Source organism: Myzus persicae, unplaced genomic scaffold, assembly GCF_001856785.1.
Source record: "Myzus persicae strain clone G006 unplaced genomic scaffold, MPER_G0061.0, whole genome shotgun sequence".
Lineage (NCBI taxonomy): Eukaryota > Metazoa > Arthropoda > Insecta > Hemiptera > Aphididae > Myzus > Myzus persicae.
In genome coordinates, this window is record NW_019100947.1 from 66,373 (window position 1) to 92,886 (window position 26,514).

The 26,514-nt window shown below is 26.6% G+C and overlaps 1 protein-coding gene across 1 annotated transcript; it reads right to left on the reverse strand.

Moving 5' to 3' along the window:
* Window positions 1–26,089, reverse strand: LOC111026983. The gene is made up of 13 exons (XM_022305178.1): window positions 25,583–26,089; window positions 9,486–9,621; window positions 9,028–9,232; window positions 7,834–8,047; window positions 6,817–6,930; window positions 6,645–6,748; window positions 6,274–6,401; window positions 4,316–4,958; window positions 3,969–4,219; window positions 2,108–2,903; window positions 1,720–1,960; window positions 1,298–1,638; window positions 1–1,154 (listed from the first exon to the last, which is right to left on the reverse strand). The coding sequence occupies exons 1-13, from the start codon at window positions 25,767–25,769 to the stop codon at window positions 966–968; spliced, it is 3,549 nt and encodes a 1,182-aa protein (XP_022160870.1). The 5' UTR covers window positions 25,770–26,089; the 3' UTR covers window positions 1–965.
* Window positions 26,090–26,514: the final 425 nt, after the last annotated feature.

Here is a 26,514-nt window from a genome sequence, read left to right on the forward strand (position 1 = left end):
TTTTAATGACGCATAATTTATTATTAAAATCAACATTAAGCTAGGATCCTTAAAATTGAATACTGTGTCGAATAACTTAAAGCTGTAACATTTCATAGCCAAAATTCTTATATTACCTAACGACTATTTAAAAAATATAATTTATAGTGGAAAACATAAACAAAACAACTTACATAAACTGAAATTGTATTTATGATCTTAAAGCTAGAGGTCGTATATCAAATAAAAGACAAAAATAACAAAATTGAAAAAAAATACACATACTAGGTACAAAAAAAAAATTATTTTTATACTCTTGGACTTTGGTTAACACATTGTTTGAAATAATATTATCGTATACATTAAATAACAGTTTTTTGAAATTTTAAACATACCTACAAAATAGTATCAAGTATTATAATTTATTGTATTTTTAGTATCATTAATTTTGATAAAGATATATACCATTAATTTATGGTATATAAAAAAAAATAACAATAAATTATATTTATTACTCAATTATTATTTTGGTAAATAATTTGAGAAATAATTTTTATTAGTTTATAATCTTTTTAACGCAATTAATGTGTCAATAAGATCGTAATACACTTTAAATGGTAGGTGTTGTATGTAATTAAGATAATTCAATAATGTCAAATCGTTACACATTGTATGAAAACATACAAGTAACGTAAATAAATAACTTGTATGTCTATATTTATTATAATTATAAATTAGATATAAGTAAATATTACCAAGATCTTTTGTTAAAATAATAATAATCCTTATTTTACAACTAAAGTAAGTATCATAAGTATCATATAACTTAACGAAAAAAAAAAATAAATAAAAGAACAAAAAATAATCATTATAACAAACATGCACGAAGGAAATACTTCAAATGTCTTCAATTATTGTAAATTATAATAGTAAAAAAAAAAATGGTAAATTAGGCTATAATAAGTCATCTTTGGTTGTTAGAATGGTCATGGTTCTTCTTCTGAATCTTTTTCACATTGATAGTCGATAAATCCAGTCATGCGATGGTATGCTTTGGTTTCTTCGCCTGTTTGCCGAAAACTAATTAAGGGCCGTAAAGCTGAGCGTAATGATGCAAACAAGTGTGGGAACAATATTTCTTGTTGAGCAAGTAATTGTTTTGTTCGGTGGCGTTCCTATAATTTTAATGAAAAGCTCATGAAATATACATTTTGTATTAATCTCAACAGAAAACAATCATTATTTAATTAATTTAAAATTACAAATTCTTTTTTCCTTCATTTAGAACAATTATTAAAATAGTATCACCAATATGTACCTTGGGAGCTTCAAAGCACGCAGGACAATTTTCTGAGATGACGGGCAATTTTTTAGTCTCTGCAAATTGACGTAACATTTTTTCTCTGACATAAACAAACGGTCTAATCACACGTAAATCACGTTCGTTGATTGCATAATGAGCTTTCATTGATCTCAATCGACCATTATGAAATGTTGACATTAAAAAACTTTCAGCTAAATCATCTAAATGTTGACCAAGAGCCAGAACATTATAACCATTTGATCGTGCAGCAGAGTACAAACGTCCTCGTTTCATGCGACTACAAAAACTACAAATTGAACGGCACTCAGGAGCACTCGCGGCTTGTTCAAGAATCTCTGTCAATAAATATAATATGTACATTTATTTAAACATTTTAAACATTAAGTATACACTTATTTAGTTATAAAAATACTTACTTTGTTCTTCATATAAATAATGAACTCCTAATGCTTTTAAGTATGGTATAAGAGGTTTAGGATTATAAGCCGCACTGCCAGGATCAACTGTAGCGGCTCCCAATGTGAAATGTATACCTTTTGATGAAGCATAATATTGATACTGATGTAGTGTATGAAGTAATGATAATGAATCTTTTCCACCCGATAAACAAACCATTATACGATCTCCGTCTCGAATCATCTTAAATTCTCTAATAGCCTTTAATTTAAAAATTATAATTTTAAATTTAATATCTTGTATTCATTTTACATAATAGTGAATATATTGTACTCCAATACAATTCAAGTATTCAACTATTAATGTAACATTCAAAGATTAATTATATTCATAATGTCAAATACTCACTTCAATTGTTGGTTTCCATATGGGTTTTGCTGGACAATACCACCTAGCCACAGCAAAATCAACATTTTTCTCATAATTCATTTTCACAATACATTCAGATTTAAACTTTTTGGAATTAATTTCAATTGGTTCTGTCTTAATGTTTATACCACTATCTGTTGAGCTCAGATTCGGATGTTTTAAATTGTTTTCTTTGTCACTTTCTGAATCTGTTTCTTTTTCCATTATGGTGTCTGTGTTCTCGTCTGACAAAGAAGACGAAGAAGCTAAAACCGAGCTTACCATATCATGGATTTCTGATTTCATTTCTGAAGCAAATTCAGATAAACGTGTGATGACTTGTTCTTCAAGTCCATTTTGACATGGTGTGGTAGTTATTACTGGGACAGAGTTATTTCTAGGCATGGTTTTGAGAACACTTTTGGGAATGTTATTATGCTTATCTATAACATTCAAACTTTCTGAACTCTCTGACAATGCATTGTCAACAGTAGCTATAACTTCACGCAGTTCAGATTTGATTTCTGTAACAAACTCTTTTGTCATTTCTTGTACATAAGCTTGGATGCTTTCATCATGTGATATATCATTGCAAGATGCACGTGATTCAGAATCACTTAATTCAGTTTGACTACTACAAGAACACTGTCGTTCACGTAACCTTCTAAACTGATCAGGATTTGAACCTAAACTATAACATCTTTCTCTTTGAGAAACTAGTCCAACAGGACTCAAGTGTTTTTTAGGCAGTAACATATCTGAACTACCACTCGAAGATCTCACACGAACGGATAAACTAAAAAAAAAAAAAAAATGCAATTATTTAATTAAAAGATGGATTGAATTATTATTTAGTTTAAAATGTATATTTGTCTTTAAGGGTTATTTATTTACGATCTACCTACTAAGTACAAATAAATACAATTCTTTGAGTTGGCTAACCTTTTATAATTATTAAGTTTTTTTTCTTTTAATGATATCTTTAAGAAGCATTATTATATTTAATTTATTAAGGACGTTATGTGTGCGAGTTATCAGTCTTACATTTATTTTGCTAATCAATTTTAAGCTATATGTTTTTTACAGAAACAAATGATGGAGCTGCGAGTTTTCTTATATTATAAAATCTAACAGTGAAAGTTGCATAGCATTATACACATAAAATATGAAATAATAATATATCATTAATGTTATATAATATAAAATATCATTGAGGGGTATCATATAATGATGAAATAAAATATAAGGAAATTTTTTTATTATGTTTAATAAATTGTTTATTTATATTTAATTTTTAATTTTTAATTTATACATATATTTTTTTATTGATCTTTAAGCCGGGGGACAATGGCCATTAGCTATTTGTAGGGTAATTGTGGTAGTGGTAGGGTTTGGTTTGGTAGGTTTTAACACGTTTGTGTTTGGTAAAATTTCGATTGGGCACCTGTAGGGTTCTGCCATGCCCGATCAGGGGACCTTAGCCTACCCCTTAATTTATATTATGTTCATGGAAAATAGAATTAATTCCAAAACATTCTAAACACTTTAATTGAAGTGCTTCATAAAATAATATCTAATATCTATATTTGTTTTGATAATACATTTTAGATAAACTATATTCTGCATAATTGTTTACTGAGTAGAAAATAATAATTTTCTATTTTTATTTTAAAAAGGTTGTATGGTTAATGGATATGATTATTTGGGTAGTTGGGTACAGATTAACCATTCATATTTTTTTCATAATTAGCAATCACCATTTCATCATTTTTGATGGATAATGTATACAATTAGGCAAAATGAATTTAAAATAGGAAATATTAATTTTACATAATATAGTGATATATAAATAAAAAAATACCTATGATCTAAAGCAGAAAGGCTGTTGTATCTCGCTAAAGATGAATTTGGAGTAGAAACATTTGATGATTCAGAAGTTCGAGGCGATCCATGGTAGATTGTTGGTGAAAAAGGAACGCGTTGTTTAATATGGCTGGACGAATGTCCTAACAATAGGTCTTGGGCTTCACTCGGCAACATGAACCAACGTAACTTCTCAGCCTTTTCTGTGAACATACTCCTCTGATCTGGCAATGGAAATCGTTTTGCCATCTAGAAAAAATAAAATAAAAAAATAAACAATTATTAGTAAAAATATTGATGTTCATCATCAATGAAAAATAAAACAATCACAATCAAAATACTTACTTTTCTAGCTTTGTTGAATGTATTTCTTGCCGTTTTCAAACATTCGGCGTAATCGGCAGGACACGTATTTTGAACGGAAATCTTACGTTCTGGTACTGATAGTTTACCATCAGTGTACCGAATTGATCCTAACCACTTACGATCGCGAAAAACATTGTTTGTGTGGTGTTTCCATTCACCTGTCTCTGGGTTCAGAGTATATTGAGGCAATAGTTTCCAGCCTTCGGTGGCCACCATTTTTAAGGCTTCAAGTACATATGATATTTCGTTATCAGACATAAAGAACGGCAAAGATATACGGACAAAACCGGGCCTAAGCATCTCAAAAGGAGAATGTTCTTCATGCCGGCGCAGGTGGTGCCGGTCCAGACGATCATCTTCTAGTAACATGTTCTCATATTCTATGGCCAGAGTATCGCTGATACCCAAAAGGTCTTGAGCGTAAGGTCCAGCACAAGCGCAGCCACCACGGGCCTGTACTCCAAAGACGTCATTAAGGATAGCGCACACAAAGTTGTGATGCAAGAATGCACCTCGAGGATGTCGCACCAACATTGAAAAAATTGGCAGCCGTCTCACTGTTTGCGAGCAATTGCCTAAGACTATTATTTCCGGCATGGTTTGCAAGAAACATAATACGGTTCTGAAATAAAAAATATAAAAGGTTTATTATTAATATAATAATAGCTCATAATAAATAGGTATAACAATAATGATGTTAAATAAACCAATTTTTTTTCTATACTTAACTTAAGATAACTGATATTTAATAATATTAATTCATATTTAAACTTAAACTAAATAAAAAATTATTGGTACAAATTCAAAAATAATTTTATTTATTTATACACACCTATATCAGTATTTAATTCTTATTCTAATCACATACCATAATAATTTATGACTAACTTATAATGTTTCTAATAATACTACCAATATATCAGTGATATTATTTTTAGAGGTCATATAAAACATACACGATGACAATAATAATAAATACTTTTCAAAAATAACAAACCATAACCACGCCCATAGTTATTGCACATAGTTCTAGAATGTGTATAAGTAGAATAAATCTTCTAATATTCAATACTTCTATAAACTTGAAGTAGTGCATAGAGTATACTTTACCCATTTTACAAAAAAAAAAATACTAATTTTATTTTATCAAAATCTATAACTATTAAATTTATATTATGGTTATTACTAAGCATTATCAGTTAAAGCTTTAAATGATTCTCACAATTTAAATTAATATTCCAATACTCTCCAGACTTCAGTAGTTAACTATTATATTAAATCTAAATATTTAAGAGTAACAAAAAAACTGTCCTGAATGTAATAAATAATTCTTATGAAAAAGTATCAATGTTAAGAAATTGTTATGAACATACATACTGACAAACTTAATTCAACGAGAATTTAAAAAAAACCTAACACGTGTTAATTAAAGAAACATAACATTAGACAATTACAATTGCATTAAGATTGAAGTAAAATTACTAAATCATTATATTTCTACACGGTTTTTAATGCATGGTATAGTTAAAATATGCAAATAATTTACAATATTGTCTACATAACGTACAACACAGTTTATTTTTGAAGACCCTTGAAAACTAAAAAAAAAATATATATATAATTTGTGAACTGAATGATATTGTTAGGTTTCCAAAAAGCTCGAAATATCTAATTTATTATTTATTTATGAATTGTATATTTGTATGCATAAGAACATAACAGATTTCCGAACAAATGTTATTGTTGAATATTTAACCAATATTATTTGTATGATACTGGTCAAATGTAAAAAAATACTAGAACAATTTGCAGAAAAATACGTTTGTTCAATAGTTATTACATATGGCTAATATTATTAGTATTGTTAAGCATTAAAAATGATAAATAGTACTTAGTAACATATTTTTTATTAACTGAAGATTAAATTTATTATTTACTTGGTAATTTTTTCTTCTCTGCCCATAATGAATGGTACCCCAATATTTTGTTTGAGCTGTAACGCTAAACCCAAACGCACGGATTCCACAATAGCCCCAGTACCACCTTCTTCTCGTAATTCTGTATCCTAGAATAGGTATACATAAATCTTAGAGATGCATATACACTATAGGTGGATAACTGGGTCAATTTTTTATTTTGATAGGGTAGGCTAGAATTATAAAAAGTAAAGTGGCTCCTTGATTACTATTTACATGATCCACTCATGTATAATTTAATACAATTTGGGAGGAAGCTACAAAAATGTCTAGGGGGCTGATACCCCCCCCCCCCCTATGATACACACATAACTTAACTCTACTTTATTTACTTTTAAGTATCTGTGATCTTTTCTTGAGACAAAAAACACTGCACCGCCACCACTGCCATTTGGCACCTTGTTTTTGAACAGTTTTTTTTTGGCCACCAATACACCTGTACAGTTTATATATTTCTTTATTAAACAACCCTAGGAGTTTATATATTCAAATAGTTTTTCAAACCTGGTGTTTGTATTCCGCCCACAAATTTATGACCAGAGAAAAATATAGCATCTTTATAAACGGCTTGGTCATTAGCCGGAAACAAAGGGTTCATATCCAAAACCACATATGGAGCTATAAAAAAAAATCATGAAAACTTACACACTACACTACTTCGGTTTTAAATATACATTACTATACATTAACCACTACTACTATATTATGATGTAATGGTTAGGATATGGTGTTGGTTACAGTTTACAAACAATATTATCATTTTGTGTACTAATAATGATTTTGAAGATGTCTTATCATCAAAAACGCTTTAAGTTATAACTTAACATAATGCCTATGCTAATGAGTTATTTATTGTTGATTTAGTCATTGTTTAAAAAAAATAACTAGATATATTAGTTAAGTAATTTTTAAAAACCTATAAACAATTAAATGCACGTGTGCTTTAAAAAAATAAAATTTAAGTAATAAAGCTCTGTTGTACTTATAGCATATAGTTAAATTTTGAAGCTGATCTTTTTCATAAAGTATTTTTTTTTTTTTGGTTATTAAAGAATTATTATTATTGTGTCTACTTTATTTATATTAATTTGCTCATTGTACCTATTATTCTTTTATTTTGGCCCTTGGCCTATTATCTAATAAATATAATATAAGATCAGTTAAAAATTAATATGAAGTACATTTTAGAAATTAAAGAGAACAGTTTAACAAACACATATTGCGTAGTAACAATTGTAACAGTGTTTCATTTAATTAATTATTTATATTTATTTTATTATTTTAATAGTTGGTTTACGTCAGGATAATGGGCTATATCTATATGCCTATATGAAATTCTTTATTTTTTTGTTTTAGTTATTGTAAATATTTACACAATTATAAAATTTAAATAGAAATAGTATAAAAATATAAACATATAAATCACAAAACCTTAAGGCCGTTAGCGGCATCATTCCATTCAAAGTCTATAAATACATATATTTTTAAAAGCCAAAGCTACAATGACTCTTAAATAATTACCTGCAGATGCGTAATCCCAAAATGCCAGTGCACCATACTGATGTAAAATCAACGTGGTGGCAATATCGTCAGCGAGTATACCGGTAATATTGGAGGCGGCAGAAAAACAACCAACTACTTGAGCTCCTGGGCTAACTGTCTGATACAATCGAAGTTTATTTTCGAGATCGACGAGATCGATAAAACCTTCTTTAGTTTCTGCTATGCGTATGACCTAGGAAGTTGAAAAATAATTTTTAAATCCCTAATCACTGATTAAAATAATAATTTAATTAAATCAGGATTGTAACGTAGAAAATAAAAGGTCGCAAGTATAATTTAGAACTCAAGTAAATTCTAAAAAATTATTATACATGAGACTAAAAAAAAGTAATAGTAAATTGTTTTTTTTTTTGGCGAATTGTCAGGCTGTTATGACGACATTAAATTCTAAACAATACATTTAAAAAAAAACGTTTTTTTTTTCTATTCAACTAGGTATACATTTTGATATATAAATGACGATTCTTATACAATAAACATTTTCAAAGGAAACACGACAACAGCTTTAATCAATCGAAAAACAAACAATTTGGCGTGCAATCAAATATCATAATACATATTTTAAACGATTGAAATAGCGCCAAGTCGTAATCTTATTATTATTTGACAACGACTGGAGCATCAATTATAATAAGTAACATGTTGTTTTAGACACGAACGTCAAGGCGCGAACTGTAGAAACAAAATTATTCTTGACCAAGGTTATATATATTTCATTATCAAATACCGGAGTTGTTCCCATAATAAAATAGCATCTATTGTGACGAAATGAACTACTATCTAGTTCTGTCACTAATATAGGTACCCCTAATATACTCCACAGAGTGATTCTTCTAACGCAAATCGGCTACCGGCTTGATATAAGTAAAAATAATCACCTAGACTATATTATTCTGTATGACCAACATCAGATATCTAATTATCCATAGATGTATATCGACACCTTCGCCAACGAAATGAGGACATATTATTTGTATTGTAAATTTGTAAACCTAATGTTTTCACGGTCGTCGAAATCGTATTAATATTCAACGAGTATAACACGCGGTAAAGATGAAACAATTTACGGCATAAAACAAACAATATTATTACTTCCGTATATTATACACAGAGATACGCCAGACCGGGCAGCTAGCTATTCCGAGTACTTACCGTAGCGCCGATCTCTCTCCAAGGCAATAAATTCGAATGATGTTCGTAAGGACCGACCAGGACTATTGGTTTAATTTCGTCCGATGCGAAGTCCATGGCGTGTATTAACTTGTGAACAGCACCGGTACATCCACTCCCGACGAATATGACAGCGTCGTCTTCTGAAGCATGGACAGCATTACGAACAATATCACGGGCTTCATGTCTATGACAAAATATAATGATTAAGTTTTAAATTTAGCTTTAATAATAATTGTTTACTCAATAAAAAACACCCTTAGAGAATTTATTATTATCGGAAGACCAACAAATACCATTGTCATATAATCCGCAAACAAACATTGTTTACTGAACGTCATACACAGACATGCAATATAATAATATACAGAGGGTGTATTCCTTTTATACTCAACGGAATCCAACAGGTATATTATGATACTCGGTGTCAATTATTTTACCTGTATAGAGTAGACTGTAGCGAAGTGACGTTTGTTGTAGTATGCGTGTTACCGTAGACGGGTAACACTTCTTTAAGTATGTAGTCTTCAATAAATTGCAACGATTTCCCAGAAGCTGCGTAGTCACAGTACACAACTATATAAACAGACAAACAAGCGTAACATATTTAGTAATATTATGTTTACACAGTATGCATATTGTATACTCATGTCATTTAAGACGATGAGGGCCTTTGGCCTTTGCAGGGCACATAATTCAATGGAGCATATACGTCGTAAAAGTATTTGAGTTGGCCACATGTATAAGAAATTGTGAAAATTATAAATACGAATATAAGATACCTAAACAGAATAGTCTAATAAAAGTGTATTTATAATAGTTGTAACGGTTGGAATATGTAGGTTTAGTACCTATGTTTGCCGTTTGGCATAATTATATAATATTTTAACCTTCAAACATCGGTACTTTATACTTTATAGTATATACGAGTATAATTAAGTAAATAAAATAATATATTAGGTAAATCATTTGGTTTTACAATTATTTTGTTAACCAAAAACATAATACTTTATAAGTATTGCGATTTGCGATACCAAAATTACCAAATTGTGCGACTCTATTTCATTATATACAAATATTGTTATCATATTATGAATTATGATACAAACAAACTATAAACATAAAGGTAAACGGCAAATTAACTTTGAATGAACAAATATTGTATAAATTAAGCTAATTGCATATAAAATTAAATCATAATTTGTTTAATGTATAATTCAGTTTTTATAGCAACTAAAAACTATTTTGGTAACATTATATAGTTAAAACTAAATATTATCAATACAATGCAATACTTCAATGTTCAAAAAACCAAATTGTCAAATAATGATGCAAAATAGTTACTGTACTCAACTGAAAAAAACATCGAAATACCTTTAAAATGGTAGGGAAAAAATCAAAAAATTAGAGACCTTGCTCTACAGTATAATTGAATTTATGAGCAGTTCACGGTAATGGAAGTGTTAAATTTTAAATCAGTGATAAAACATTGTATACGAAAGAGCAATTAGCGAAGGGACGGGTAGATGATACTAAATTTTTAAGTTTTTTAACAGAGAAACAACAAAATAACTAATAAAACAAAAATAGTAACATTTCAAACGTCTATAAAAATCTCAAATAGAGCAAAAAATAATTTTTATATTGAACTTTAGGCAATGTTTAGAACATTTTAATAAATAATATTTGGTGAAAACAATTAAATTTAGTGTACACGATTATTTATTTATGAATTACATAAATTAACCAAGTTGATTTTGGAAAACAAGTGTTAAGTTGATATTTTAGTTCCTCACTGTAATATTTTTCACATTTTATTATTATTAAGATAAATATTTGGAATTTTTCAATTTTGCAGACCTCCAAGAATATCAAATTATTAAAATTTGCTACAAAACGTGATGATAGTTAAAAAAAAATAAACACACATTGTTGTCAGACCCATACGTTATTCCTCACTTCACTCATAATCTAAAAGGGATTTGGTCAACACATTATACGTTATTATTATACCTTATCTTGCAGTTCTCACACTACTGCAGTATTTCATTGATATAGAATACAACAAATGTTCACTTATATTTTTTTCTTACCCACGAAATTATATAAGAACGGAACCATGTAATAAATACTTTTTACCGACGCACAACAGAGTGACCTATTGTAAATTAATATAATACTTATTATAATTGACTGAATTAGACACCCCTTTCTGATTCGAGTGCATATTATATTATGCATGATAACCACTTGACTGACAACTCTAACATTAACCACATTAAAAAGTTCAGAATAATGGACCAAAAACCTAGGCACTATAGACATTGAGCGCTTGCAAAATTAATGTTTAATCTTGAATATATTTTTTATGGTGTCTATGTTATTTATAAGATGTGGTAAAGTTAAAAACTGCGCATAAACTACAAAGTCGTGTATTTTGTTCGATCAATTATATTCTTATATCGGGTTTGTCGACGTCACCAAAAAATGTCGACGACAGCTTTACGGGCGTGCGCTTCAGTGAGATGTAGACAAATATTGAAATATACAATACATTATAAATAACGATCGAAGTTGAGTATATGGTTCACATTTATACTTCTATAAAAATAAAATATAACAGTAACTAGGTATATATATACAAGTGAATTATGAGTTATGTACTCATTAGGTTCTACGAATTATATCTGCACATTATCGAAATGATTCAGGATTATATATACCATCAACCTTATATAGACCTTCAAGTTGGACGTATTTATTAGGAGTTTAGAATGTTATTATCTGTAGTTATTGTATTATTGTGGTTAATGTATTTGGTATATTGTGCACTGTTCGTGACGTTCGTATTGTAACGTTTCAACAACTATAACTTAAGTTATATTAGTTTATACTTTTATAGTAATTTAACATAATAAAAATTATTTTCGTACACCTAATTTATTTTAATTAGAGATACTTTTACAGTACGCTTTATAAACAATAGCAAATTCAATTTCATTATTTTAGACTCCACATGTTTTGAAAATGGGTGTACAAACGTTTCAGAATGCATCAAAATACTATTAGAAAATAATAAATTCGACATTCCATCATACCGTCATACCGATAATAAAATGAACCGTTTCGTTCCGATATTATTCCGATCAAATTCTGATTCCAGTTTTTTAGTATAACCATATGTCGGGTTGCAAACAAAATTGATTAATTAAATGTGCGAACCACTGGCCATTAAATAATGTTTAAGAGGACACTACCCATGAATGTGTTGTCTCCATCTCACAGGCGTAAAAAAATCCAATTTGAGTTCAGCAAAACCAATTTGTGCTGTTAGCTTAAATATTAGAGTCATGACTCTACCTTTACCTTTACATTCATATTTGAAGGTAAGGATAAAATTTGTGCTTAAGCGACGGTTTTTTAATTGATATTTAATTTTGAATCAAAATATGAATATGTGAACTATTACAAATTAGACATCCTTATAAATATCTCGCTTAAAAATTAAAATACCAAAAAGATTATAATATATTTAAATATCATGTTATGGACATAATGATTAATTAAGGATAGATTTATTTAATTAATTGATGTCACTAAATTTTTATTTTTATTAAAAATAGATTCCCCTAAAAACTTTTTGTCCCACAAAAACACTATTTTGATATTATGTTGCACGACTTTTGAGATTTCTTACGACGATAGAATCTGAAAATCTCATAGGGTTTTTGGAAATGATAAAGTGAGTTGTGAGGTATTTATACTACCTATTGCTTTCCAGCGATATGTTTGCAATGCAATACAATGTCCTAAAGAGTTCCATCGAATATATATTAAATAAAATGTAAATCCATTGTAATTGCGGTTTGAATAAAATTTAGCACGAATACCTAGGTACATATTACAAAGTTTGTCGATGAAACAAGTAGACAAATTAATCATTGTTGTTCAGCGTTTTTTTTTTAATTTACTCTTACAAAATGCATGAAAACATCAAAAGGGTATATAATTAAAGGGAGTCAAGGATTTCAATTATGGATAATAAACTGCGTATTATACCGTGTATATTTTTACAAAAGAAATATGCTTAATCTCATATAGTTTATATTACGATTTAAAATACACGATAGTATTAAAGTATAGACATATACAATTAATTTGTATTTTGTACTTATCATAATCATACATACCTATGATAGTATGATGTATTGATGTGGGTAATCATGGCATTGTTGCTTATACTGCAGTATAGGGATTAGGGACACCACAGCCATAGTTTTACCCAAACCTTATTTTCAGTTATACCATCATTAATAATAAATATAATTGAGTATTTGTAATGATTTTACTCATTAAGTACTTTATTAGCATTAAAACAATATCCAATAATAAAATATAATGCATACACAATTTGGAAGTTTCTGCGGACCAAGTATAAAAGATAATATAAGTTAAAATATGAAAAAGTAACGAATACATTTTTATTGTTTATTAGTAATATAGTGGCAAAACCTATATAAATCTAGTATAGGTAGTATCTAAAATATTGACTACCTTGGAAGACGACCAAATTGAAATATTTTGTAGGCGCATAAAAAATATATTAGAGCCATCTACAATTTTAAAGTGTAAATTATAAAATAAAAACCCTAGCCTGAAATTTTGAAAACATAGATTATTTAATAACGCTCATGTCATTATAAAAATAAAATTGAGCGAATTTCATCTAAATGATTTTGTTTTAAAATACTAAAACATGTGTACACATTAAACCTAAAATCGTGTGTGTAGTATATACTATAATACATATACATTATACATATAATAACCCTATAAATTGTTTAATTGATTTCTTAATATCGCATTTATACTTTAATAGATATAAATTACGTATTAATTAAAAGTGGTCATCGATCTTTTTTACAATTTTAATCGGCCGACTGATAATAAAAATAAAATAATACGACATTCTCCACTATGTTTCTTATTAAGATTGACAATCGCATACGCACAATCATTTCTGAAAAAAGATTCTACGCAATTCAGAACACAATTTTTCTACGAATATTTAAAAAAACATTCCAGTCAAATATTTTAATGTTATCGTAAACCTAAAGTTAGGTTTCCTCCGTTGTATCTACACAGGACGTTATATTATAACTGCGCAGTTACCAACGTTCCCCTGCAGTACACCAGCAGCTTATATGTAGGTACACTGAAAGTTATAATACAATTGTACCGAAACACGTAAAATAAAATATGGATTTGAGGTTTTGTAAATAAATATTTATATAAATAAGATAAATGGACAGATCTTTAAATAATACATATATAGGTACATATTACAAAATAATATCATATAGTCAAGGCCGCAACTGGGGGGCCAGGGGTCCAGACCCCTCTCGAAATGTTTAAAAGCAGAACAAGAGTTCTTATATTTTTAACGTGAAAATGATAAGAGTTCATAATCCATAAAAAAAAATGTTGAACCCCCAACCCCAGAATTTTTTTCAGTTACCATCATCTTGCGATATTAGAATTAGAATATTAGATAATAGACGCTGATGGTTCAACCAAACTGACCATCTATTGATTAATATCAATTTATTTACTATTTTTTATGTTATTATTCGATTGGAAAATAATTCTTGCAAAATTCTGATAACTTTTTTTTTTTAATAGGTAGGTACCCACATTTTAAACGTTAAAACAGGAATCATTATTTACAGATAAAATATATCTTTAAATTTTTGAAATAATAGATAGGTAAGTCTATTTGGAAACCAGCAGTGTATTTTATTATAAAATAATATATATAATATAGATAGGTATCTGGTACATATACTTTTTAATAACAATGCAACAAATAATAATAAATTATAATACACATTTAAATAAAAGGAAAAATGTGTAAATAGTTCTGAAAGTTTGACATAAAGAGGTTATTATAATTAAATGGTATTTTTATAATCATCATTTTTCTTGTAAAAATAATGAAATTGTTTGTAAAACTACAAAAACAGTTTGAAGTACGTTATTTCAATTATTATGGAACCTACATTGATGTATTTTTAAATACAATTACTGAAAAATCAATTACCTAATATAATTTTAACTGTTTAAACTCTAAAGTAATAAATTTCAATACGAGAAAATAGTTTATAAGTTTTAAAAATATTACACTGAATTTATTACCTATTATCGTCTGACTTATAGATTGTTATTATTATAAATTACGTATAATCCAAAATATAAGTACCTTCTGCTAGTATATAAATATTATTTTAATCATACTATACTTTAACATACATATTATTATAGGCAGGTACATAAAATGAATAATCGACAATGTCATGAAAATCCATTAAAATTATTTAGTTTGCAGGAACAGTAAAATTACATTATAATACAAAGGCTTGTATTTTTTACATAATTTAGTTTTTTTTAAATAGATGCACTTTTTGCATTTTACAAGTTTTAAATGAATACATTTAAATGGTTTCTAAAAAAGATTCTAAGCAAATTGTATAGGTAGCTATAGATAATTTCAGTGCGTAGTGTATTACACTAAAAACTAAAAATAATTGTATTTTGTTACGTACTATATGATATTGATTTGCTTACCTACTTCAAATATTAAAAATAAAATATTAAAGGAAAAGCGTTTTACTCGAAGTTTAAGTCTAGAACTAAACATGAAAAACAAACAGCATAAATTTATTTTCCTTATTCACTGATGTATTGGAAAACTTTGCACATGGCGTTAAAAATAAGTAACTCGGATTTTAGAAGCATTTATTAATTTTATTCTTGTTCAATAAAATAAATACACATAATTCTAAAGTAATATGTTTCTCGATTAGAACGAAATACTAAAGTTGTATTGTTATTTAATAGCTTATACTTTGTACGAATGTTTTATAAATAATTAAATCCGTAAAATCCATATTTAGGTACTATTCAGTTAAGCAATTATACGTATATAACTACGTACCCACTTGGAAAAAATATATATTACTGAAAGCTCATCTGACATCTTTCTTTACACAGAATAGTATTATTATTTATTAGTAGCTAAATTATACGTATAAAACAAATAATTGCGCAATTATAATTAACACTGACCTAATATATTATGTTCTTTATTTAGCACTCTGAAATCTGAAAAATAGTCTTAAGGTGAAGAGCATTATTAAATATATTAAGTACATTTGTATGCTTAATTTTGAGATAAAAAAATCTATTAAGTATAGACGTATAGGTAGGTACAAACAACAAGAATTTAAACTTGGAGATTAATCAATTTTATCTATATTATAGATGATAAAATATAATAATTAAGAAGAAAATTGTTTTCTTAAAAATACCTTAATGCTACGTTTCGTAAATTGTATTGATTTGCAAAAAAAAATTTTGATCTGAACAACAAAATAGTAGGGGTACATTGAAAATAATATGGTTCATAATTCAATTTATTTTTTAAGCGACTAAAAAGTGACACTTGTCTTGATAATATATTCTATAACTCAATAACTGAGTGTCCGAGTTTAAACAACGTCCTATACAACAGTTTACTGTTTAGTGGCTATAAATTACTATCGTAGTGCAATTTTACTTATCTATAATATTATGCATAACGAATTTCTCAATAGACCTTGATTAGCAAAAACAGAGTAAACAGCTTAATCAACAATCGACCTTTACCTTTAAACAAAAAATGTCTCCATGCTATAGGTTAGTAAACCTACCTAAGTAAAATACAATTATTTGAAGTTTTAACTTCGAGATGTAAATGTAAATCATTATTTAAAATGGTACTTTAAAAACAAATAATTAATGTTTGCTATCAGAAATATTTGTAAGTATACAAGTAATATGATAATTTTAAGTAAACCATCTCAATAATATTATACTGACATAAAATGTAAATGACAAATATAGCGTTTTAATAAAGGTTTTTAGCTTCTGCCCTTGAACTAAGTATATACGTTCACAAATTAACACGGAAAGACTGATAGTCTATTCATTAGCAATACAACATAATTTCAAATTTGTGATATTTATTGATATTGTTTTATTTCGAATTTGTTAAAAATGTCTAATTCTGTTATTTTTTAACTTTGAGCTATGTAGTTTTCTTACTTATATTTTAAATAGGAAACGCGTATAAATCATAAAATAATTAATTTGATCAAACGCAGACAAATTAATGACAAATCAGTTTTAAATTATTTTTTATTTATTTGTTATTGTTGATTGATAACTCCTGTATGTAACAATAATATATATTTTTTTAGTTATTACGGACAGATATTTTTTTCACTAAGCTAAATCAGTACAAGTATATTGTGTACTTATACCTTTTTAATATTACTTGAATATAATAACTATCGCCTATCATTAATTTAATTATTAAATGTACTAAAAAGTAGTATACACATCCGTATTTTACACAAAACTGAAAAAATGCCATTTACTGTGGAATAACATCCTACAATTCCCCACGTATTTGTTATAAAGGTCAGGTATTATAATATGTAGTAGAACCTTGCGTGTGATCATCCCACACTTATTTCGTTATGCTAACACATACGTTCGTTCTAACAGTTCGAAAAAACGTCAATAATACTATTTTTATGTCCCAGAAAAATAAATTTCTCCGATAATGATGTAGTTGTTCGCTGTAAACACATAAATTTGCACGTATCTACGAACATTGTTTGGATTATTTACACCGTGTTAACTGTAATAACATTTGGCGCGCTACGATTAGCTGAATAATATATTACGAACGAGTGATTAAATTCTAATACTTGAGTTACTAAAATAATACAAAATAATATATTTAAATAATCAAAAATTGAATTTTACAAATAAATTTTAAAGAAATTGTATATAGTGTATATTAATAATCATTAGTTATATTATTATAATATATAAGAAGAATTAATTCATTGAATACTTTTTTTTTCATAATTAAAAATACAACAAAAAATATACATATGAACAACAATAATAAACTATAAATTGTATTTAGTCTAGAGCTTACAAATAAAAACCTAACTTTTTCAAAAGGGATGAAGTTACTAGGGTTACTAGGTAAATAAATTAATAAACAAATCTATACCCATCATGAAACATTGTTATTACAGATGAACGTGGCTTGTGAATTGTGATAATTAATTGTTTTTATACTGACGTATTAATTACTAAGTAAAAATAGAAATAAAAATATGTGAATACTAAATAATCTGCTAAATAAAATAAATAATTTTATCGAAGTTTTTTAGGTCTTTAAATTAGTCAAAACCTCTGCCTGGATATTGACATTAATTCTTGAAACATGAAAGAAATCTTAACGAATTGTTATGTTATTGTTATACAGTACCTATATTATACAGTAATCTAAAAAATATTATTTATCGACTGGCATAATTTGCCAATTCGTAAAATTTCTCTTTGGCATTATATTAAAATGTATAACGTGGGCGCCGGGCTTAAGTTCAATGAAAAAAAAAAAAAATGGAACAACCAATATAATATTTCAATAAAAAAAATGTATGGCAGTGCCTATATGACACCTAATATTAATTTTTATAGCTTACTTTATAAACGTAAACACTTAAAAAGGATCCCTAGTAAAAAAAATTACATTTATATTTGTGTTATGTCAATTTTTAAGATTCTTAACTTTTTGCTACGGAGTTTGATTAGGTTAGATTTATGTCACCGCGCGCTCACGTGTCCTCATACCCATACCGGTTCGCCTACTATAAAAACTTTTTTATGGACCTTCTGACTAAACTTTAAAACGTACCATATTCACTGTATTCATTATTATTTAGGTATGTTAATAAAAAATTGACTTTTAAAATATTGGATAAATTTGCTTATATTGGTCACATTAGATTTTTTAAGTAACTCTTTAACTGAGTATTCTTTTTTTAGTTTAGTCAAACAAAACATGGGTACTTAAAATTACAAAAATATGATTTATTATTGCAGAATATTAATAATAATACAGTTATTTACAGTGGCTAAGACAATGAGATCTATTATAACTTCGATTATAACTATACTTTACCAAAAATATGGACAAAGAGTTGTGATGAATAGTTTACGGGATCAACATAATTAATAATTCTATTGGTAGGTAAATGATGACATTTTTCGTGAACATTTTATCAGTTATCACAGATATATAATAAACTATATCGTTATCTTAGGAAGTCATACGTGTGTATTATAAGCAATGGTTACTAATAACAATATAATTTTCAAATAATAATACAATATTTAATTGTTATTTATTATTACCTCGTATTATTTCATTATCGGTGGATCTATAGATATATTTTATTGTAATTGTCATCCAAGAAACTCTAATACTCTATATTATAACAAAAAAGATTTGGAAAAGGTATAAAGAATAGACAATTGTAGGAGCAAACACAATAAATATCAAACAGTTGTATTTACACAAAGTCTACATAGTCACTTATAAATATCATGTTACTAAATAGTAATAATATGGTATACAAATACGGGTTGATCAGAAATTCACTCGGAAATACAATGTTATGTTACCTAAATAGAAAGGATACCATAATACGATTCTTAAAAATCACCACCATTTTTTAACACGTTTTTATAATCAGCCCGTATATTACAATAATATAACCAGTAACCACACGTTCACACCCATAAAATGACTATAATATGTTACATAATATAATTCAAATTATCACACTAACCACCTACCTACAATATTTATTATATTATTAAACTATACTATTGGTGATTAAATAGTTCTTATGATACATGTGTGATAAATATACATTTTTTTCAATGTCTATCTTATGGTAAAAAAGTAACGGTAAAACACTGTTGGCCACTGAACATGCAGAGGCGGTCACAGGATCAACATTTAAGACAGTCCCGGTTATAAATATGACTTGTAAAGTTGTAAACAAATTAATTTTTAGATTCTGAACGATGAAAGTATTTATTTACAGTGATATTTATTTTTTTTCTGCCTACAACTCTTGGGATATTAAAAATCCTTCAACTTTTAAACTAGGTATAGAGATAGTTTTTGGCAGCCAAAAAAATTAAGGAAAAACGGGAATTTTCATGGTAAACCAGTATTTTACAAAATCAATTTGTTTTTTTTTTTTTTTTGGAGTAACTCAATTGGTGATTTTTGAAATTGTTGCCACATATTTATAATAGCATTTATTTTACATGATAACATTTCAAATTAATTGTTTTTTACTGTTTTTAAGCTATTTATAAACTTATAAATTGGTAAGTCGTAGAAAAAAGATAGGTACTAAACTATTAAATTCTATTGTTTTCTGAAAATATGTTATGAAAGTGCATTAAATGCATAAATAAATGTTTTTGGTTTCAGTTGACTTTTATTTTGATACCACTCGAAATCAAATCACTTTATATGAAAATGAAAATGATCACCATTTAAGACTTAAGGATCTAAACAACAGAGGCCACTGTGTATAATATGCGTCGTGGTTTTGAGTGTATATACGATACCTCTAGCATTAAATATTAGTCCATTATTAAGTTCATTAATTAATTCTAATATAAATGAATTCATCTGAAGTGATACATCTGTTTAATACAAATATTGGTCTGTATGTTATGCAGATTATTTAAAAAATTAAGAATAAATAATTCAACATATTGGCACAACGTATACGCTAATAACAGGAAATGAATTGTTTATTTTAACATGATGTTCATAATCGTAATAACTTGACGAATTCTCAGCTAGTAAGAAGTTAATACAAAATCATGTTTAAAAGTATTACATTCATAAACTAAATTGTAATAAATATTATGAAAGACATTTAATAGGTAGTTATTTTTAAATATGGACATATGGTAGGTATTTATTGAATTTTTATGATATTAGTAGTTAAAAAAAAAATTGTATCACATTTAAAAAAATTCTTATTTTTTATTCAATAGTAATAACTAATATTAACTATACAATATACCTACTTATATACAAATTGAATGTGTTTTAAGTAAATATGAGAGATTTAGAGTTAATATTAAAATTATAAATGGGTATATCAAAAGCTTAAATTCAACTTTACATTAATTTTAAGAATTTAGTATAAACTATTTTAATAAGTACATTATGAAATACGGCCATGAATTAGTACTTAGTAGGCATTACTAGGTGATGCTTCATTGATGATAGAATTTTATTAAACACCAGGCCAACTGTTTATTTTTACCGCATTTATCTTTAAAAATAAGAATCCCATTATGATAATAATTTCTTATATATGGTAAGAAATTTAATTATTAGTAATAGGGCTACCTAAGTCAACATTAAAATTATTTACCATTTTTATTTTTTTTTAATTCTACATAAGTATCAATATTTGAATATTATTTTAAAAGTACATGTATTTTTATAAATAGTTTGATATTAGCGTCAATTTAATGATCACAAACAATTAAGCAAGAAATTAGTAGGAAACTATTGTACCTAAATGTGTACCTTTTTAATATAGGTATTTTATTTCAAATAATGATATCCAGATTTTTAAAACATTGAATATTTTTTTAAGCCTGCTGAAATAAAATATCAGATACATTTTAGAAGTAAATAAATTCTTATTATTAAAAATAAAGCAAACAACATAAATAAAAATATTTTTCAATAGTAATTTAAATTTGTCAACAAAAAACTAGTTTTAAAATAAAACTGGATATAATAATTGAAATTGCTTTTACACACAATTAACAGGTTTAAAAAAATACATCCTTAAAAAAAAGTAAATGAAGAGTGACTCATTGGTTTAAAAGCAAATTTGTCAAAAAAATGTTATATTGATTCTAATAAAATAATTAAATTAATTTTAAATCAAAAACGGTTCAAAATATTAAAAAAATTAAGCTATGAAATGCATATATTTTTTTAGTAAATCGATAATTCATAAACTATTTTGTAAATGAATTTTTTGAAATTTGCTGTTTGATAGGAAATGTAATTATTTCAACTAAAAAATTAAGAACCAGATGTTCAATTAATTTGTGATAGTGTGCCTAATGTTGTCTATTACAAAAACTAAACTGCACACATTTCTTGATTGATTGGAAATTATAATTATTTGTTATACAAATCAAAATATCTCTACATTTTTTGAAAAAGCATGTTATTTAGTTATATAATTTTAAATGTTTTACAATAAGATTGGATAGATATTGTTTGTACCTACACAAACAAGTTTAGTTCTTACCAATTGAGCTACAGACTATTTTACAATATTAAGTAGTTGCCTATTAAATCCACATGTTTTTTCCCCATAAATTTCTTTAAAATAACACTACATTTTTTCATTTTTGTACAAACTATGAAGTATGAACATACTATACATACTATTTAGTATTTTTACCGTATAGTTTACTCTACATGGTGTTTAATTTGCATTACATGTTGAGGTTATTTGTTTAGGTTATAGCTTTTAGACAGGGTTTATAGAACTATAATAACTCATTAACTATGGCTAGATCATTAATTATAATAATACCCTATATAATACCTAATTAAATAATTATTAATAAAATAGTAATAATGTATGTCATTTATGGGTACATGAAATTTTTTGGGCACAAATGTTTGTATGGCAAAAATAAAACATACTAATTGTACATTTTAATACTAAAATACATGATGCTCAATAATTATTTAAAAATAGAAGTCAAATTTAAAACCTATAATAATCCAGAAATAATTTTCGTAATAAAATCAGAATTGCCAAATAAAAACTGGTACAACGGTTACAAGATATAACAAAAGACACAAAAACACATAATGAAGAGGCCTCTCAGTGTAGAGACATAGTTACGCCACAAATTACAATAAGTACATTTTTTTTAGTTGGGAAATTGCAGAAATATTTAATCTGTTTCTATTGATATTTGAAAACTCAATTATGAACTGCATATGATATAAAACATGGTATGCCACTTTAATATATAAGTAAGTACCTATTTACTGTCAATTAAGCCACTTGTTAGTTGTTATTAATTATGATAATCATAATTCATAAAGAAAACAAACATTTAAATAGGTAAACAGTAAAAATACAATTTTAAATTGTTATTATGATAAAATGTGTTTATGTTGTATTGAGTTATATTTAAATTTAATTGATATTTGTTATTAAATGTATAATCCTACATATTTTGAGATTAATTACAATATATTTACAGAATAATCAACATTGCATTTATGTTCATTATTTATTTATATATTATAATAATTATACAAATCATTAGGGCTTATTATATTTGATTGATTGTAATTTTTTTTTTGTAAAATTGCATTTCAAACACAATATCTAGACATATTGAAATACTTTCAGATTCTGAGGAAAGAGATAAATATAATATGTACCTATAATTTTGAATTTAACTGTATTATTGTATAGTGGAAGTTGCCTCAAGACACAATTTTTGTAGAACAGAACCAATGTTATATGTTATTGAGAAGAAGATTCTTATTAAGGGGCATAAAATAACAAGTGTTTACTGTCAAAAGATTGATGATGTAAGAACAACATAATTTTGTGCGTTAATTGTAAATTATAAGACACAAATATTATGTCAAAATCCAGTAAAATTCTAGCAGGTAATTCCAATTAATTATATGAATTAAATCTAATTAAATTTAGTTTTATCATTTTATTTACACAAAATGACAATCATTGTAGCGATTTTACCTTATATAACATGAATGTTAATATGATATCATGACGTCATATAATAAGTAGTATAATAATATGCCACTAAGTATTTATATTTTACATGTACAAAGAAATTTTTAAGTAAAATAAAAAGTTTCAATTAAAAATAATTTAGGACAATACTCGTTATATTTGTAATATTCTAAAACAATAAGTTTTATAAACCAAGTTTTTTCAAAATGTAAGGTACTTTAATTTGATGCTTTTGATGATATACTTTTTCAAAAACAATATATCTACAATCTATAGTCAAAGAAAACAATAAGTCAGCCCACCAATTTTTGTTAGGGCTGCTCATCTCCACCAACTACTTGATAATAATTTGATCATGTGGTTCTCGACTCGTCATTCATATCATTCATGATGTGCAAAAAGTGATTCTTCTCTTCTGAGATTGAGTAGGTATACATTAAAACTTCAACTTTAAAGTGACAGATAAATGAAATGTAAGCAATAACATTACTTTAAAAAATTTAACACTGTATTAAAATATTAAATATTTTAACATAAATTAATGGGTATTATAGTTCCCCTAAAATAAACCAATTATTTGTTGATACCTAGTATTTACTTCAAAATTAAAATAAATACCCACTTACTTCCTAAAATATATTAATGAACATGAACATTAACAGTACTCAAGACAGTTATACCTAATATGGATAATAAATTCTTATTAATTCAGTATAAGACATTGCCAGCAATCCATATTGAGATAAATTTGTGTATTTTTAGACTACATTTCTGGTAAGGTTAAATTGTTTAGTACCTACTAATCCCTAAATGTTATTTATCTCTAAAAAGTGGAATTCACATCGGGTAACATTTGCATATAAATATAATAAAATATACTCAATATTTTTTTATTATCATAATGAATTGAATCTTGAAGTTTCGTGATGACAAAAACTATAATTTTTTTCTAATTTTGGTACTTAGGTACTTAATTAATAAAAATATTTCAAATGAAAATTTTGTTGTCAATTATTAATTTTTACATACCTACCTAATATCTTACCTAGGTACCATTTTTACTACCAAGTATATTATTATTAAAAATGAAAACAAATTTTAATCAATCAAAAATAGTGATTTCCTTTAACTATATAAATATTAACATTTAAAGAGATTATTTATTTGAATAGTTACAATTTATAAGAGATAAAAATTATAACATTTTGAATTTTAATCAATCTAAGTACCTACCTAGAATAAAAAAAACACAACAATTTAACTTTAGTTTGAAGTTTGTTTATTTTATATTTTTGAATTATGTAACTAATTAATATTTAATAAATTAAATTAAATAAGTACCTAGGTATATTCTGAAAATTATGGTAAAATAAAGTTAGGTGGTTGCTTCATGTGGAACATATCATTTACAATGTTGATTTATGTAAGATAAAAGATAAAATTAATGGGCTTAAATTTAAACCCAATAAATCACAATTAATATGAATACAATAATTTAAAAGATATTCATGTACCCATATGGCAACATAGGTATACTTACCTACCAATAATTTGATAGACATTCATTCATATTTTTAAAAATATATTGTAAGCAAAAAAATGAAAACAAATTATTTAATGTTTAAAAATTAAATATTGTAGGGAATTATTGAAAAACATCAGAAAGTACATTTTAGGTTATTATCTAGATGCAATAATAACAATACATCAAAAATGCAGGATGAAATTTAAATAGTAGGTACATTTTAAGTTGTTACCTATTATATAAAGTTAATTACCTTTTCTTCTTCCGTATGGTCCAGAGAATGTAGAATTCTTGCCAATGACATTTTCGTCCACATACTTTAAAAGCTTCACCGGGTCAGCAGACTTCTGTATCGGTTTTGTCACTTTAACATAATCATCGGGCAATGCGTAAAACTTTCTATTGGCAAACCTTTTTGTTGTATTTTTTACAGAATTCATTACTAACAAATAACAATAATTATTGTCCCAGTGTAAATTTCATGACAATCACAGTACTTCGGCTAAAATTGCGCACGTGTTTCGTGAGTAGGAAGGAGGTACCTACTATTCCGATGGCAAGTGTTAAAAAATAACGAAGAAATTAATTGAATGGATGGATACCAATAATGGTATAATATGGGATACAAAACGGTCACAATAATCGGCAGCAAACGAACGTAGTTATTGAGTATTGATAATATAAACTCTAACGACTACGGTCTACGACTTACGAGTAGCGTATAATACTAATACACTCGTTGGCGAGTTTCAAATCGCAATGTTATGTTATCTCAACTGTACGTCTGTATCAAGTAAAAAACTAAAAAATAATAACAAACAGTGTGACCACGGATCACGCGAGTACAATGATATTATCATATTTTAACCATAGTGATACACGAGGTAGAGGTTAGAGAACAATAAAAACAACAAAATCGTCGTACGCTCATAGATATATACAACAATAAATATATATATATATATATATATATGTATATATATAGATATGCTATCGTGGTATCATCACAGAATAAATTAAATTTAATCTATTCCGTGGTATCATACTAAATCACTATACGTCTATACCTATGCAAAATAACAGTACATATTTGCCATCATGGACACAGTAGCTCCGCATACCTACGTATTAGTTAGTCCATCATTAGACTACAGACTAGATTTTATTTAATCTATTCTTTGATTA

What these genes read in the sequence shown, in the direction of transcription:
- LOC111026983 (XM_022305178.1), bottom strand. Translation starts at nt 25,769, where the DNA reads ATGAATTCTGTAAAAAATACAACAAAAAGGTTTGCCAATAGAAAGTTT. An exon ending in GGAGAGAGATCGGCGCTACG is followed by an intron (nt 8,048 to 9,027) that starts GTAAGTACTCGG and finishes TCAACTTCCTAG; the next exon opens with GTCATACGCATAGCAGAAAC. An exon ending in GGGCGGAATACAAACACCAG is followed by an intron (nt 6,749 to 6,816) that starts GTTTGAAAAACT and finishes TAAACTGTACAG; the next exon opens with GTGTATTGGTGGCCAAAAAA.